This window comes from Onychomys torridus, chromosome 5 (genome assembly GCF_903995425.1).
Source record: "Onychomys torridus chromosome 5, mOncTor1.1, whole genome shotgun sequence".
Classification (NCBI taxonomy): Eukaryota; Metazoa; Chordata; class Mammalia; order Rodentia; family Cricetidae; genus Onychomys; species Onychomys torridus.
The window spans coordinates 134,175,623-134,194,515 of NC_050447.1; the positions used below are offsets into that span (position 1 = coordinate 134,175,623).

The window sequence follows — 18,893 nt, forward strand, 5'->3', positions numbered from 1 at the left end:
CCAGGGAAGGTTACAGACAGTGAAGAATTAATTCCTCATGAAGTATGGTTGGGATATATCCTCTGCTAAGGGTAGCAAGACTGTGTCCATAGGTGAGATAAACCCTTCAGAATCTGAGTCCACAGCTTCAATAGGGTCTTCTTACACATCTCTATCCCAGTTACAGAATCCCATCCCTTACCAATCAGTACCCTTACTTTAACCCTCTTAGGCTGGGATTTGAATTTTTCTTGTAATTCAGCCAATCTTATAACGGTAGCATTTCCTCCTTATTTTTCCACAAATTGTCAGAATGTTGTATATAGAGCCATTATTTCTTATTCCACATAAAAAGCATTGAATAATTTCATCATCTGATTTGTTGCACAAAGTATACTACTTCTTCCTCTGTATATGACAAGGAACACTCTCATTTCGTAGACTATAGCAAGGCAAAATGGGCGCTTTACTGAGCTCTAAAGCCCTGGCCAGACAGGAGCATTTCACTCAAGGAGGCCACTGATGGTGTCCCTTATCACAAAGGATGCTCAGGCACCAACATGACCTGTTCTTACAGAATGGGAATACTCAATCTAGTGGACAACATCATAAATTTCTGTATGGACACACTGATTTCCTTTCTTCCTTCTGCATCATTATTAACTGAAAATCTCTCTTTCTCCCTCTCCTTCCCCCTCCCTCCTTCTCTGTCTCTGTCTGTCTGTCTGTCTGTCTTTCTCTCTCTCTCTCTCTCTCTCTCTCTCTCACACACACACACACACACACACACACGCACACACAAAATTATGTTCTTGGGTTGAATTAAAGGATGAATTATAAAAAGAAGTCCCAATATTATTTGGAAATTGAGCTTTATTTTTGAATATGCAAATTTGTACATTCTTTTTAAAATGAAAATTCAGATTTTTATAAGAGAGTCATTACTACAAAGCTGTTTATGGCACTAATATTTATGAATTTAATTCCCATTAAGCATGGATGTATCCCCAGTGACTCAGGTGTCATTCTCCACACAGCAGGGGCTGTGAAGGGGAAGGCCCTCCTCAGTACACACTGTCTCCAGCCCATTCCTTTCTTCTTACCAGCCAGCAGCTCACACAATGGGATATGTGGCATAGGAAGCAATCCCACAGTTGTTGTTCCAGTCTTTGGCCATCTTTATGTAGCCCTTCATGCCCCACTCTTCACCCCAGCTGGAAGAAGAACAGGTGCACCATTAAATAGAAAGAACACAGCACAGCAGGATCATTACAACAGTTTATCAAGCCAGAAACCACCCTAAATAAAAAGATTCAGAAAAGATTCATTTCCTGGATACCAATAGTTGAATCACACAGGACTCTAAAAATCACTTCAGAGAAAGGACAGGAAGGATGTCTTCCACCTACAAGTGGTACAGGACTGCTGGTGCTCCTGTCTAAATATTGACTGTAGAAGTTTCCTTTGAATTTCAGACATAAATGTTTTCTGAAATTTATACCTGTTCTTGACCAGCCAGTAACTGTTGCCGTCTGATTCTTCATCATAGCCAACCACCAAGACAGCATGATTTAGGTGAACCCTTCTACACTGTGGCTCATAATAGATGCCTAAAAAAATAAAACCAAAGACAGGGTGAGAGGATCCAGTGACCGTGTCACCAACAATAAGAGAAGAATTTCTAAGTTCACTGGAATGACATACAAACCAGGCGAGACTAAGCAAGAGGCTTCATTGTTATCAGGGCCAAGGCTGTAAGCTCTCCGGTAAATGTACCAGAAACAAAATTTAGCATAAATCCTTTGGTAAATTGGTACCTTGGATGCATACAAATCTTACTGACTTACTTGTAAGTCAGTCCAAGCACAGAAAACAAAGTTAATAGAACTGAAAGGTCCCTTATAAGAATTATCTACATAAATGAAATATCTGGTTAAAATCTTAAAGGTCAAACAGCTGGAGAAAATTCAAGTAAACTATACCACATGGAACATTAGGCTAATTTAAAAAACATTAACCAACTCTCATTCATGGAATTATATTTAAGTAATGCGAAATAGGAAAATTTATATAAAATTCCTCATATAGAATGTAAAACCCACAAATGGAAACATTTACATTAAAATTATATAAGAAAGACATCACAAAATTGATTTTCCATGATGGCAGTACAACTTTTATGCATGGATTCCAGAAGGAAGATACTTACCACTCTCATAGAACTGGAAGGAAGTATGGCTGGCATCAACTGCAACAGAGATGGGCCCCACCTTAGCCACTGCCTTCATAAGGGCTTCCTCATGTCCTGGGATTTGCACAAAGTCTCTGACATTAGCAGCGGAATTCTCAGTATGGTTCCTGCACTTTCTACCCTTTCAAAATTAAGGAGAAAGAAATTCATTCATTGTCGTATACGTCCCAGAGAACATAAGCTAGAACCACAGAATTCAGCCCATTGTGAATGAGGATCCCCAAATCTGTACTCTTATAAAACATTCCAGGAAGTGAAATTCTACTGGGAAATTTGGGGCTGAAAATTAGCTCACTTGTGTTCAATGACACTCCATAAGTCTTCTTTGTTCATAACAAATATTCACAGTGAAGAGATCTGTACTGTGTAGAGTGGCTTTCCTGTTCTCTATGTTCACAGCAGCAAGAAGGGGTCCTGGGAAAGCACCCCATCAAATAACCATACAAAGGCTAATATTGTCATGACAACAGTGATGGTTGATAGATAAATTCTACTACTTTAACGGGAATGTCAGAGAAATGCATTGAGGTTCTCTTCATCTATCCTGATGTTGACTGTAGGCTTGTAGCACATTCAGCTATGTCCTCTCCAGGTATCTTATCATGGAGCAATGTTGGATTTTATTAGAGGTCTTTCCTGAATTTAATAAAATGATCATGTAGTTTCTGTCCTTGAGTCTATGGTGAATTACACTTATTAATTTATTATTTTTTTTCAGAGTTAAAAGCCAAGAGGTCAGAGCAATAGTTGAGAGCTGAAACCTTACCCTTCACTGCTGCTCTGTCTTTCCTCTCTGCCTGAGAGCTACTTCTGTGTGTTTTTTCTTTTTTATAGATTTTCTATTCTGCTTTCTCATTGGTTGTAAACCCAGCCACATGACCTCTTCATCACTGCCTGTCTGTGCAGACCTCCAGGTCTTCTATGGTTGGTATTGAGATAAAAGGCATGTGTCGCCATGCTGGCTGTATCCCTGAACACACAGAGATCCTGCCTAGCTCTGCCTCCCAAGTGCTGGGATTAAAGGCGTGCACCACCACTGCCCAGCTTCTGCTATGGCTTGCTCTGACCCCAAGGCAACTTTATTAACATACAAATAAAATCACATTTCAGTACAAATAAAATATCACCATATTTCACCTTTTCTATTTTAATGAAAAGAAAAAAATTATTACTAATACAAGAAAAACTATATACCATATATACAAGCAATAAATACCTAATAAATGTCTAGTCCATTTGTATTTGACAAATTCAGAGAAAATAATTCCATTATCTATCCTATTTTGGTAAGTCTAAAATGTACCTGATTCACTTTCTATCCTAATTTATATTACTAACAGAACTGTCTTATAACATCTTTCAAATTTATACACTTACACCTCTAGTTAGTTTCTTTTCTGAAATTCTTAACAAGGAAAACTATAACTATAACTAACTGATCTTCAACTCCCTCAGTGACCCAAGAAGGAAATAATACTACCTAATAAAAAATAAAAGCAGGAAGTGCATGCAAACAGCTTCCCCCCCAAAAAAAGTGAGTTGACAGAAACAGCCAGCTGCTTGGACAGTCACCTGAGGTTTCTCTGCAGTGTTGGGGCATCATCTTCAGCCTATAGGCTTAGCGTATCTGACAGACCAATTTGTGAACTAGGATATATGCAAGGTCAACAGTTCAACCTCACATTTGGTGAGAGCAGTCCATGTACCAGAAACACCTGAATTCCATTAGTGTCATGTCATGATTCAGGATTTTAAATTCTAGAAATGATTGATTTTTTTTTAAATTCAGCTGTCCATTCTTCTTGGCTGTGTATGTGTATGTGGCTTTATCTTGGCATCCTGTTCTTCTTTACATCCCTCTATTCAATGCCAGTCTACTATTGAGAGGGGTGAGCTTAGTTATTCTTCAAGAATAACTGTTTCATATGCTGTTCCACTGCACCTCAGAAGCCATTGGCCCACTGCCTGTTCAGCTGCCTTCAAAGAAAAGGGCATGGTACATTTTCCAGATTGCAAAGGCCACTCACTTCAGGGATGGTGCCATATTGTCCTGGCTTCAGAAGATGCCTTTTGTTAAAGCCACAACCATACTTGTTAAAGCCCTGGACCTGATGGTTTCACTGCAGAATTCTACCAGATCTTCAAAGAAGACAATACCAATACTCTTTAAATTGTTCCACACAATAGAAGCTGAAGGTATATTACCAAACTCCTTCTATGAGGCTACAATTACCCTGATTCCTAAACCAAACAAAGATGCAACAAAGAAAGAGAACTACAGACTGATCTCCCTAATGAACATTGATGCAAAAATACTCAATAAAATTCTGGCAAACAGACTCCAAGAACACATCAAAACAATTATCCACCATGATCAAGCAGGCTTCATCCCAGGGATGCAAGGGTGGTTCAACATACGAAAGTCCGTTAATATAATACACCATATAAACAAACTCAAGGAAAAAAAATCACATGATCATCTCACTAGATGCAGAAAAGGCATTTGACAAAATCCAACACCCCTTCATGATAAAAGTCTTGGAGCGATCAGGAATACAGGGAACATACCTAAACATAATAAAGGCAATCTACAGCAAGCCAACAGCCAACATCAAATTAAATGGAGAGAAACTCAAAGCAATACCACTAAAATCAGGAACAAGGCAAGGCTGTTCCCTCTCCCCCTACTTATTCAATATAGTACTTGAAGTTCTAGCCAGAGCTATAAGACAACACTTATTAATTTAAATATATGAACCAACCCCTGTAGTTGGAGAGCTTCTCTCCAGGTTGAAGCTATCCAACTACAAACCCCACATATATGGGATGAAGCTGACTTGATTATGGTGTATGATAATTTGGATATATTTTAGAATTTAGTTTGCCAGGATTGTGATGAGAATTTTTGCTTCTAAATTTATTAGAGAGATTAGCCTATTAGTCTTTGTCTGGTTTTGGTATTGGGGTACTGTTGGCTTCATAAAATAATTGGAAGTGTTCCTTCCATTTTACTTTATAGGGTAATTTGAAGAGAATTGGTGTTAGTTCTCTGTGGAAGGAATGATAAAATTCTGTGCTGAATCCATTTGGCCCTGGGCTTCTTTATGGCTAAGAAATTTTAAATTACAGAATCAATGTCAGTTGTTGTAGGTTCACATAAATTATTTACTTCATCTTGATTTAACTTTGATCTGCCACATGCGTTCAGAAACCCAGACATTTCTTTTATGTTTTCCAGTGCAAAAGAATATAAAAATTTTAATGCATAGACTTTGACCCATCGAATTCCTCCAGTGTACTGTAATAGCTCCCTTTCCATACCTAATTTTAAAAATTTTGGCCTTTTCTCATTTTCTGTTAGTTAATTTGACTAAAGAATTTTCAATCCTGTTAATATTTCCCAGGATCCAACTCCTCATTTCATTTAAGTCTCAGCTAGTGCCATAAGACAAGAGAAGACGATGAAAACAAATGGACAAGGGCGTGGAACCAGCAAAGTATCCTCATTTGCAGATGTTGTTATCCTAAACACCCAAGCCTGAGAAGACTCTACCAGAAAATCCCTATAGCTGATAAACACATTTAGCAATGTATCAAGATACAAAGTCAGAGCACAACTATCAGTTTGTTCTGATTTATACACCACCTATACACTAACAACAAACACATTGAGAAGGAAAGGAGGACAATGGCATTTACAATTGTCCAAAAATGTTTTGGAATAAATCTAACCAAGCAAGTGAAGATTTATATGATGAAAAATTTAAGCGGTTGAAGAAGACACTGGAAAATGAACAGACACAGCCTGCTCCCATGCTCATCAGGACAGGTAGGGTTAACATTGTGAAACTGTCTATTCTGCCAAAAGCATTCTACAGACTCAATGCCACCCCTATCAAACTCCAATTCAACTCTACAAATAAATTGAAAAAAGTCTTAAAATTCCTATGGAAGCATTCATACACACAAAACAAACACAAACAAAAAACTGGACAGCCACACAATTTTGAGCAATAAAAACACAGTTGGAACTGTCATCATTCTTGATTTAAATCTTATCACAGAGATACAGTTATGAGAACAGCATCATAATGGCACCAAAACTGACATATATAACAATGGACTAGACCACATATAAACCTCCTTTCTTACCCAAAGAAGCTGACAATACCAGCTGGAAAAAAGACAGAATCCTCAACAAATGGTTCTGCTCAGACTGGATAGCTATACATAAAAGAATTAAATTAGATCATCATCTCTCACCCTGCACAAAACCCATCTCCAGATGGACCAAAGACCTCATCATAAGACGTGATAGCTCAGAGTTGTTAGAGGAGAAAGTAAGGAAACACTTCAAGTTAGACACATAGGGAAGGACTTTCTGAAGTTGATTCCTAGTAGCAACAATTTAGAAAAGGTGCTGAGGACCCAAGGACAAGCAGGACAGGAAACCTCACCGTTTCCAGGGGGACCTTGTGAAGCAGTATGGTGTGGAACCCAGGCTGACAGAGGAAATGGGCCAGGGTTCTCATAGGGACTTGAAAACTCACTGCAGAGCAGGAACCCTGTGGAATATCCCAGGAAAGTCACCATTTGGAGAAGCATATTGGGAGCAGCAGTCAGGGATTTGGAACCCAGATCTCACACTGATTAGCCAGGCCTGCTCACTTGTATTAACAGAGAGTCCAAGGAGCAAAGGTACCAGTGTGAGAAAAAGTCGGTCATTATTCCTAAGAGAGTCAGAGAGGAGCAATAAGAGAGAAATGGCTGCCTCTCAGGAAAATGTGTCCCAGGGTTTGTTGATGTTGGGGATATGGTTGAGGACTTCTCCCAGGAGCAGTGGGAGTGTCTGGACTCTGCTCAGAGGGCTTATAGCATGTGTTGTTGGAGAATTACAGTAGTCTGGCTATGTAATTAAATATGAGAAGGTCTTGGATCAAGATTCAAAGGATATTATCCATCAGCATGTGAGTATTCAAGAGGAATCATAAACAGAATGAAGACAGAAAAGTGTTTCATGGATTTTCCAATCATACATTTTATAAAACAATAAAACACTATAGAAATCTGTAACAAATACAAATGTAGTAACCACAGGAATGCCTCCATTGAATCCCCAAACCCAATAGATATAAAAACATATGCCCTGGGTTCGGTCCTCAGCTCAAAAAATAAAAAATAAAAAAAGCATACGCACTGGAAAGGAACTTAGAAATATAAAGACCGTGACAAATGTTTAAACTTGTGTGCCAACATTAGTCAGAATCTAAGAATTCACACTGGAAAGAAAGGACACAAACATTAAGAATGTGTTAAGTCTGTTGACTCTACACAAAGACTTCTGGAGCAAAGAATCTATAGTGGAGAGAAACCACACAAATGTAGAAACTGTAGAAAATGCTTCAGGAGCTCAAGTTCACATGACAGATTTCATCCTGAAGAGAAACCACAGAAATGTAAAGAATGTGACAAGTCTTTTAAGTGTGGGTCACACCTTAAAACCCCTTACAGGATCCATTCAGGAGAGAAACCTTACCAATGTAAGGAATGTGACAAATCATTTACTTGATACTAAAGTCTTAGGACAAGTCAGATAATATAGTGGAGTGACAACCTATAATTGTAAAGAATGTGGTATGTTCTTTGGTCTGAAGTTACACATTAAAATTTCATTATGGAGCCCATACTGAAGAATTCCTGACATCTAAGCACAATTGGTTAGTTTAAACTAGAACAACTACATGCTATCCAGTTAGCAAAGGGTTATAGATAATTTGTTGCTGCATCAGGACTGATGAGCTGGAGACAGGAGTCAGGGAAGCTAGGTAGTTATGGAATGGAGACCTCAACCACCTGGATACTCCAATGTCAAGTCAGATGCTCTGTGGGTCAGAGCTCCTCTGCAGATGTTCTATAGGTTCCCTCTCTTGGTGTCTTTTAGAAAACTATACAAATTCATGACAGAGTTCCAGTTTCAGGCACAATTCTGCCATTGGGACCACAACTTTCTTTTTATTTCTTAACCAAGATTATTCTCTTCATTCTATAACCATTTAAAAATACAGCCCTTGACACTCAAGTAAGATCTTCTCCTGTAATCCTTCTAGTCTCAGGAGCCATTTTTTTCTTTTTATTTGCAATAAATGTTGGCTGAAGTGCTGAACTCTTTGGGCCAGGGGTTCTTGTCTCATTGTCTATAGATAGGATTCTGGGATTACAACAGTTTATGGGTACAACCTCTGTAGGTCTCTGCCTGCTGCTGTTACACATCCACTCTATATTAGCAAGGCATCATTAATATCTTGTTCTATGAATGATTTGTGACCCAGGAGAACTTAATTACTGTACTGCAAATGCAATTGATCTTTACTTTGGAGTAGGATGAGAAAAGCACTCACATATGAGGTAGGGGTTCTATGATTCACTCCTTTCTGCTAAAGAAAGGCTATCTTGAATATCTGCAAGAAAACATTTTATGAGCCTGGCATGGTTATGCATGCCTTTAGTCCTAGCTCTTGGGAGGCAAAGGCTGGCATAGATAGGAGAGCTTGGTCCATGAAACAAGACTCCAATGTGAATTTTCAGCAAATGACGGTGGGGACCCAAAGAGCATGCAAGAACCTCTAAGGATCCAGAGTGCTTCTTGTGCTAAGTTTGTATTAGGGGCAACCACATACAAAGATACTATACAATCATTAAACTGTGTTTACAGGGAATAGAAGGTTTTGTTAATAGATCACTAGTGGGAACAAAGACAAGGAAATAAGAGTAGAAAAATATATGGAAACAAACAACAAAAAGCTCAAACCTCTTAAGAAATTGCACATTCCCAAACCCTTATACAGATAATTTCTCTCTGTCATTAGTGTGCCAAGGGTCAGAGAGCTCCTAGACATACAATGAGTTTCTTTCTCAGACTATGCTATTGGTAAGAAAGAGCAGAGAGCTCTGTGAGTTCACAGCCAGCCTGGGTTGTGAATGAACTAAGTTCATTGCCAGCTGAGGCTGCATAGTAAGATGCTGTCTCAGAACCAAACCAAACAAGAAAGCATTTTACAAATTAGAGAAAAATATTGCCAAATGCATGGAATTGTTGATCACCATCTTCATAAGGTAGAATGAATGGATGTCTTCAATAAATTTTACTTGGAACGAAGTACGGATGTCAGAGGAAAGTGAAAGCCAATGTGGGAAAATGTCTGATTGTGTATCCAGTATGTCCCCACAAAACTCACTCCTTTGCTTTGTGCTTTGGGAAGATAGGGACCTTCAGGTTTCCATACTATAGTAAAATAATGTTTTCCTTCTATGTTTATAATCTGTATTTTTAAATAATATATCATTTAAAACTCTGTGTAAGTGGATTTTATCTTAAATGAATCAGATGTTTTTAATAGTATTATGTAAAAATTCAATGAATAAACATGATCTCATCTTTTTTCTATTTCTTTTGAAAGTTTTTTATTTTATTATTTGTTGTGTATTCTAGTTTTGCCTACATGTATGTCTATGCACCACATGCGTGGCTGAGGCTTGTAGAGAGCATGTGATCTCAGATTTATAATTGGCTACTAGCTGCCACATGGGTTCTGGGAATCAAACCTGAGTTCTCAGGAAAAGCAGCCAGTACTCTTCACTGCTGAGCTATCTCTTCAGCCCCACCTCACATGATCTAGTCTTAAGAAAAAAGACCAATAATGGACACACGTAGGACCTCAGGAAACTAAAACCCTTCCAAACATGAAAGGAAACCAACATTCAAATAAAGAGGCAGCATGGGAACTTTTTAAAAACAGTTATATATCTGACAGGTGATTAATATTCAGAACATACAAATATTAAAGAAAAACCATGAAGATAAATACCTAATTAAATCTGAGGGGATTAGAACTAATCAGAGGCTTCGAAAGAAGAATTAAGATAGCCAATAAATCCTTTTTAGAACGTTCAACATCCTTAGTCATCAAGTAAATAGAAACTGAAAACTGCTTTGAAATTTCATCTTGCTCTGGCCAGAATAGTTAAGATAATAAAACAAATGAGTAAAATAGGATAGTACAAATGTGGATAGAGGGGAATACTTATTCACTGTTGGTGGGAGTGCTGATTAGTGGAGCACTCATGGAAATCACACACTGTGAAAATCAGAGTGCAGTTTCCTCAAAAAGCTAGAGATGGGTTTAACTTACAGTCAGCTACAGCAGTTTTGGACACATAACCATAAGAGTTCTATGTCCTAGCGCTAAAGTACTTGCTCATTCATGTTTGTTGCTATTTTATCCATAGTAGCCAGAACATAGAAACAGACTAGATGTCCATCAACTTGTAAGTGGATAAGGAAGACTTGGTACATATACACAGTGGAATATATTCAGTTATAAAAAAAAATGAAATTGTGAAGTTCATAGGCTACTGGTTAGAAGTGGAAATAATTCTGAGTGAGGCAATCCAGACCCTGAAAGACAACTATATCAGGCTCTTTCTCATCTGGAATGCTAGCCCAGGTTTAGGTATCATTGCAGAAGCATTCTAAAACATTATAAAAGCTAGAGATAGTGAACATCTGTAATGAAAAAGTATGTGTTAGGACATGGCAGGGACATTGCACACATGAAATTACAGAGTTGTGACTGTAAACACATGATCTGCACAAGATCCACCCTGCCAAAATACCAACATGGACAGTGGGGAAGATCACGAAGTCCCACCCCTAACTGTAAAGCTATTGGTAATTGATAGCTGCTGTAGAAGAGTAGGTTTCCTTTAGGGATGTAGCCCCTGAGAGTTTAGTTATGCTCCAATAAATGGTCCTATACTCCTGTACACACATGCAGTATTCTGTGTGCTTAATGGGTTTAATAAAAAAAAATCCCAGAAAGTAGGGAAGGAAAAGTGTTTGGGGGTGACAGAGGAGAAATTAGAGGTAGAGGGAAGGTATAGATTTGATGAAAATATATTATATGCATGCATACAGTTCTCTAACAGTAAAAAAAATAAATAAAAATAACAATGTGAGTTTGAAGAGAGAAGACTGCTCTGTAATTGTTCTGCTTTCCACAGCCTGAGCTGGAATGGCAAGAGCACAAGAGTTTTACTTACTCGTCCTTTGTAAGGATAGGACTCCTCGGTTGCCAGGCCACCACTGTCCTTAACATACTGGAAGGCATACTGCATGAAGCCACCACTGCAGCCATGGGTAACACTACATCCCATGCAGTCCAGTAGGTTCTGTTCACTCAGAGGGACCAGTCTCCCTGTTTTCCTGAACATTTGTCCTTCCAAGGGCTCCAGTTGCACTAAAAGCCCAACTAGAGGCACAATGACCCTTAGGGATAAAGAAGAAGCTGTCATTCATTCACAAGTCTAATAACAGATATTTGTGAACAATTCATACATCAGAATACTTTTATAAACCAGTGAACTGCATGTTGCTCCACAGTCTGAAAAAGCAAGGATGATATTTGTTTCATAGCTTCCTGTGAGTAGTGAAAGTTGGGAACATCACACTGCCATACCTGATTCTTCACAGGAGTCACACAGCCTTGCTCTCTCCAATTCACATATTTGGGGACAGAAAGAAACAGATGATCCTGGAATATGTGCCTCTTCTTGATCCTCTGCTTTCGAAAGCCCGTCATCATTTTCCTGAATTCTGTATTGGTCTTCAGGAAAAGTCAACAAATGATTGAGGGTATTTATAAAGAACTGAAGAGGAGAACTACTCTGTTATGTAGTTCATGTCACACTCACCAAGTCACCAAAGGCATTCATTGCCATGGTGAAGTCATGCTTCCCTTCAAGGTATTCCCAATTGTGGAGCTCAATCATTTTAAAATTCTTCTCCCATACTGCTCTTCTCAGTCTTTCTTCATTCTGGAAAAAATATAAGTTGTGATCTTTTATTCTATTCCAAGTCCAACCTGAGTTTACTCTGTGGACCTTCTGATGAAGAACAATGGCAAAAGAAGGTTGTACTCTTCTGTAAGCCATTAACCACACCACCCAGAAGTAGTAGAGATTTTGTCATATAGTATACACATGATGTATGTTTTTAGGTTAAGCCTTGAATAGAGCTGGATTCTAGAACCTATGGTATGGCCATAATACATAAATACACAAAGTCAAGACTATTGTCAATGGGGATTTCCCTGTTACTAACTGTGTTATATATTTTCCCATGTTTTGTCTTCCATTCATGCCATTCAACATCCAAACTGGGATCTAGTGTTGGAACAGTTGAGTCAACTTCCAAGCAGAGGATGGCTAAGAAGAGAACAGCAATCATGTCTCATACACCTAGAGAAGGAGAAATGAAATTCCAATTACATCAATGCTTCAGAAAAGCCTTCTTATTTCTATCTAGAAATCAAAACCATAATGGTACAACAAAATTAGTTGAACTGTCCTAAGAATGTACTATGAGAAAGGTTAAAGATTTTGTTGGCTTAGAGCAGACACAGGAATTTGGTTTATCCACTAAAATGAAGAACAACTGGTCAGGCTACAGGAACTGGATTGTGTGTCCACTGTGAACTTAGCTTATCACAGGGTATGGATGCACTTTATAGTTTAGAAGCTTAAAGCAAAGACTAAAGACATAGTTGGCCCAGGTTTTGTGCCAGTGGTACTGAGGTCACATGAGCAAAATTTCACTAGTGCAGAATATGATCCCAAGTAGGAAGAAATATAACCCTGAGAGTTGGGGGCCACAAGAAGTCTTTTTCTTGGCCTGAATGCACCAGGAGATGTCTTGGCACATTCCCTTCAGAAATCTTTTGGAAACATTCTCTGTTGACAATCTAGAAAGACAACATGCATTAGTTCCTTTACTTTGGAATGTGACTGAAAAGTCCATTTCACCTCAGCGAGATCCTATGGCTGAGATCCCCACCAGTGCAGGGGAGGTCATGAGAGTCAGTCAGTTCCAGAATTCTAGGTTCAGCTTTGAAATCATGTGTACACAAGCAACATGAAATGGGCCCAGAATATTGTATTTATGTATTTATGAAATATATGTAACCATAATAATAAACAGGAAGAGTCTATGAATTTGAGAGGGGGTAAGTGGAGGCAAAGGAGGCATTGGAGAGAAAGGATATGGGAAGGAGAAAGGGAAGAGAGAAAACTACATAATTATATTTTAACTTAAACTTTTTAAAAAATAAAGAAAAAAGGGTGTAAAATGCAAGCTTTAGAGAAATGAAATAAAAATGATCCAGTCAGTAGGTGAAAGAGACATGTTAACAAGAACATAAAAAATGAGGTGTATTTGGTTGAAAGATTGAAAAGGAAAAGAGAATTATTTAGATAAGAATAAATTTTATACAATAAAACATTTTTCACTGAGAAGGCTCAAATATGAGAGGAATACCAAGAAAGGTTAAAGACAGGTGGGATACAGTCTGAGAAAATGTGTCAGGTGTGTGGTATATGAGATTTACAGATGAAAGATAATGGATAATTAAAGGTTATTAAAATTTCCAAGGTCAAAATTTAATGCACTGATATCAAACTTTTCTTTAAATAAATGGAATTCTCTTAAGATACTAGTTGCTCATAGTAATACATACAAAATTTGATTTAAAAATTAAAAAGTATGTATAATCAACACAATTACTTATGATTTTTGCCAATTTTGTTAGATTTTAACCATTTGAATAAAGTCTTAGCAAAATTAATATTCATTTAAAATTGTTGACTTTTTGTCTAAATTTATCTTAGTGTAACAGGAAAGCTAAAATTTCAATACTGGTAAAGCTGCCCTGAGTGGGCAATTCCAAAGCTTCAGGGCCTACAGCAACAATGACATGGTAGTCAGGGAAAACACTCAATATTTTGGCTGTTATGATCCCTGTCAGCCAAGGACCCTGAGAAGATGGGACCTGTCCTCTTCAGGGGCACATGGTGACTCCAGCCATGCTATTGGAACCAGGGTATACCCTGCAGTAGCTACATGTGGAGAGGAAAGACAGAGCAGCAGTGAAGGGTAAGGTTTTCAGCTCTCAGCTATTGCTCTAACCTCTTGGCTTTTAACTCTGTAATTGGCTCTGTGTTTCTTATTTAACAAGATGGTTACATCTACAATACCTTTCAGGGAGAATAGTCAATGGAGATTGACATATCCCCTGTGCTTCTGAAGGAAGCCACATGGTCAGCAGGACCCTGTCCCGGCCATTGAGACCAGCCATTCTGGTCACAGCAGAGCAGAAAAACTAGAGGGTTCAGGGGCTCCTCCTAAGTAGCTAGGAGTAAGCTCTAAGAAATCTCAGTAGGCTTTAAATGTATGTGGTATTAATCTGTGACCACCTACATGGTCTAAACATCCAAGAGCAAAGTATAACCAGGACTACAAAATAATCCCCCTATATTTGGCCAATTCAAATGCCAATTTTTTTCTTTTGGTTTTTTGAGACAGGGTTTCTCTGTGTAGCTTTGGCTGTCTTGGAACTCGCTTTGTAGACTAGGCTGACCTTGAATTCACAGAGATCGGCCTTCCTCTGTCTCTGGAGTGCTGGGATTAAACACCAAAAAAACCAGTGATCCGTATCTAGGATCAAATACTCTTTTCCAGAAGATGCTCAAAATGAGAAACAAGAAACTCCTACTGGAACAATAAGACATTTTAGAATTGACATACTCTCTTCAAAATGGACCCCACAGGTTAACTTGAGATAAGTGCCTATGCCCACCAGGCAAAGTCTTCCTTAAGCATTTCCTGTTTCCTTAAATAGGTAATTAGGTAATTGCCTCTTCCAATATTCAACAACTTGCCCTTGCAACATCTTACTCAACAATGAATCTTACTGTTTAAATTTTTCTTTGTTTCTTTAGTCTTAGCTTATTGTATGAATGCTGTGAACTTTTGTAACCAGAACAGATTGATGTCCCTTGTGGTTCAGAAGTCTAAAGCTTGAAGTACTTGGGGTATTCTTGGCTTAATATTTGGAACAATAGCACTGAGGTCACTCTAACAAATCTTTTCTAACATGACATCTGACCCCAAGTACAAACAAAGGTGACTCCAGGAGTTTGGGCACACTTAACACACTCTTTCAGACTAACATAGAACAGGAGATACACTGTATTTTTGAACTTCCCTTCTGGAACAAAAACTTCTTTCCTCCCTAAAGAATAAGGGAAGGACAACATCCACTAGTCCCTCTATCCTACATTTGGGACTGTATCTTCAAACTATACAATCGCTTTTAAAATATGGAAAGAGGTCACATGGCCAAGGAACTGGAAGCCAGAAACACCAGTGCAGGTGAAGCACAAGGGCAGGCCACTCTCAAGATCAGGCTCTCAACACTCCAGGTATGGCCAGGCCAGGGGTGTAACACAGGCAAGAAAATGGTGCCTAGTGATACAAGGAGTGAAGGCCACAGAGCTTGTGAACAGGGGACACCTGAATGCCTCTATGGTCGGGCCCAGCTTTTCTCAGGAGGCACTAGCACAGAATGGGGATTTTGGGGGATCTGATTATCTCTTAGCTGTCTCTTCCTCCCACCCTGGCTCCCCTGCACCATGGTTGGAGAGGTTGAAGAGACGTTGTCATCCCTGAGGGATCATCCCACTTTCCCGGTCTACCCAGGGCTGTTCTCTAGTGTGAGTTCCCCCGATCTACCTTCACTGACCTAGTGGGCTCACCTGGGATGTCTTCTGCTCCTTAGATGCCCTCCACAGACTTGAGATTCAGAGGTCCACAGGTCTGTCTGTCTGTCTTATTTCTTCTCCCTTAGACTTTAACGACTGAGTCTTTGCCTAGGAAGCCCCACCCCGGAGTCCTTTCCTGCTTGGAACAGGATGTGTCAGTGAGTAAACTGGCCCTCTAGGCCTCAGGATTCCAGGAATGTATCCACAGCTGATCCTATCCCCTCATGGGATAATTGGTAGGATGTTACTGTTAGGTAATGTGACAAAGCAGCCTTGAGACTTTGAATCCTCAATTGTGTTTGGAGGGCTTATCAGTAAAAATGTTTCCAGATAATTCTGTATGTAATTTTAGCCCAACATTGATTTTACTTTAGAAAAAGTGATTTTGGTGAAAATATCTTGGAATGGGCTCACTCAGTATACTCTAAGGCAGTGTTTCTTGTTTAAGTTAAGGTTGAACCCTGTGTGTACAGATACTAGAGCATTTTGACTTCAGTGTTGGATAGAATACGGATGTCATTAGAGTCTTAACAGAAGACCATCCCAAGTCAGGAATGACATGATGAAGGTCAACCCAACCCTAGATGGGAAAAGGAACAGATGATGTACCAGGTCTCCTGACACTGCCTGGCATTTGGAGTGACTTTGCTCTGTCTCCTCACTCAGGAATTATTCCTCCTTCTTGTCTTTAGCAAATAAGTAATGAAATATGAGTCATTTCCAAAAAAGCGTGGGTACTAAGTGCAGAAAACAGCTTCCATTTTTCTCTCTGCATTTTGATTTTTGCTTTTCTCCACATTCATTCTGAGATTTAATTCTAGAAACTTACCTTCATGAGTTTTAATACCAGTATTTAAGACAATGAGAACTGAAGAGGTTTTAGATAGATAAAAACAGAAGTGGTTAAATGTATGTATGTAAACTCAGCTCCTACATTTCAGGAAATAAAGAACGCAGTACCAAATGCAATAAAGTTTGTAATTTTCCTAATTATATGAATATATACTAATTATAGAAATTGTTCAATTAATTTATCATGTGATTTCATGTCATTTTAAAACCATATTTTGACTTGTTTGATAAAAGTGGAATCATTATGCACTCACACTTATGTACTAATTTTTGCTTGAGGTTAAACTGATCCATCACTCTCCATGTGGTAAAATATTCATAACATGACAGTTCCCATCTAAGTCATGGTGGGTGCTCAGCTCAGTGGCATTAAGGAAAAAAACACTGATATGTAATTATCTTCACCATAGATCTCAATGATATTGAAATCAGTAATCAGTAATCTTCTACTTTATTCTCCCAAACCTTCCATCCAGCATTGCCTTTTCTGTGTGCATGAATTTACCTTCTTCTATGGGTTAAGCATTTGTCTCCAACCATAGCCATGTTGAAATATAATTGCACTTATAACAGCATGAAAAAGTAGGAGCATTAAGAGATAAAGTGTCTCCCAAAGCATGTGTCACTATTTACCTGTAGCCTAAGGCTATTAGTGTTTTATTCCATGGCAACAGCCTGTTTTCCTAGTCTGTTAATTGCTTTATAACATTTGTTTTCTTCCCCCATCTCTGGTGAAAATAGGTTTAGTACTTGTCTCCCCTACACTATGCAATGTACACAAAATCTAAACTTACAACAAGAAACTTATAAATGCATGAAACACAGTAAAAGAAACATAAGTCAGGGAGGAACACATCACATGAGTGCAAGTCACTGAAACTACTATGCAAAACTGGGTAAATAGTGCTCATACCATCTCAATTCAGACTTCTGAGAGTCATGTGCTTATTCTGGCCTCACATTTCCTTGAATCTCGCCATTTGAGCCGACAGTCCTGACAAGCCAGTTTAGCATATCAAACCCTCCATATCTGATAAGATCCTCCCCTTCTTCCTCCACCTCCTCCACCACCATGCCCCAGGTAAACTCTGCTCACCTGGTCTCTTTGCAATAAGATCCTGAAGGACACAACTGAGTCCTTTCAACAACATTAATTTAAATCTTTACAAGTATATTTATTCAGCAACAATAATTCATTTTAGAATTACAATATAGAGTGAAAGGAAGCTAATTTTAGTGTGTTCAAATTCCTGTGGTGCTGTGCCTTCAGATTCATCAGTGACTTACATAAATCAGAATTTCTAGGAATTCTCAGAAATTTTGAAATTATGATTATTTTAAATATACTTCTAACAATCTTCACATTCTATTATTTAGATAGTAAAATACTTGTTTACAAATAAATATACTAACTTAGTAGAACTTACAAGGAACTACTTCCTATAGGAATGTGGAAGCTATGAAAGACATAACTTAAGATTTAGGTCTCTTAGTTACATAATTGCCCCTCATGTAATCACATGTGTATACTGTCCAAAGGAAGGATTTATTTTGTATTGAAAATGTTTGATGTCTTGAGAGTTTACATGTACAGAGCTCCAACCTGCTTTTTGGCTATAACATCCCCTACTTTTGTCAATGTGGCTCTGAGGGCAATCTTTCCCTCACCTCTGGGCTTACTAGTAAGGACCCCTCTACCTATTTTAATAGTCTTTAATAAAGTTTTCCTACCTGTGTTATAATGAGAATCATGGGATAACTTTCTATTAAACAGTAGGCCACCTATATTTTATTTTATTTTTCCAGTGTTATATTAGATAAGCAGGCACCCTCATCAAATGTAGACATTGTTATTGGCAAGCCTTCAGGCTTTAACCCCACTGACTTCAAGTATCAAGGTTCACTGATTTTGGTGCCCTCATGATCTGAGATTTGAATCTGCTGAGCTAGTGATAGACTAGATGTAGGGATGAGTATGAAGGTCCTAAAATTCAGCTTCTGCCTCTGAATCTGATAGTCTGATATTTAATGATTTTTTTTTACTGATGTCTGTAAAAAAAATTCTACTTAATAGACACCAAAAACCAGACAAAAACTATTCTACTAAACATAGCTTAGCAAAGCATTAAGTTTAATGGCATCATTTCAGAGAAGGATG

The 18,893-nt window shown here is 38.4% G+C and overlaps 1 protein-coding gene across 1 annotated transcript; it reads right to left on the reverse strand.

Moving 5' to 3' along the window:
* Nucleotides 1–1,093: 1,093 nt before the first annotated feature.
* LOC118584494 (testin-2-like) lies at nt 1,094–12,515 on the reverse strand. The gene is given in 8 exon segments (XM_036188782.1): nt 1,094–1,193; nt 1,481–1,589; nt 2,189–2,351; nt 11,330–11,512; nt 11,514–11,555; nt 11,746–11,892; nt 11,981–12,103; nt 12,390–12,515. Coding segments are annotated over 8 exon segments (993 nt in total).
* Nucleotides 12,516–18,893: the final 6,378 nt, after the last annotated feature.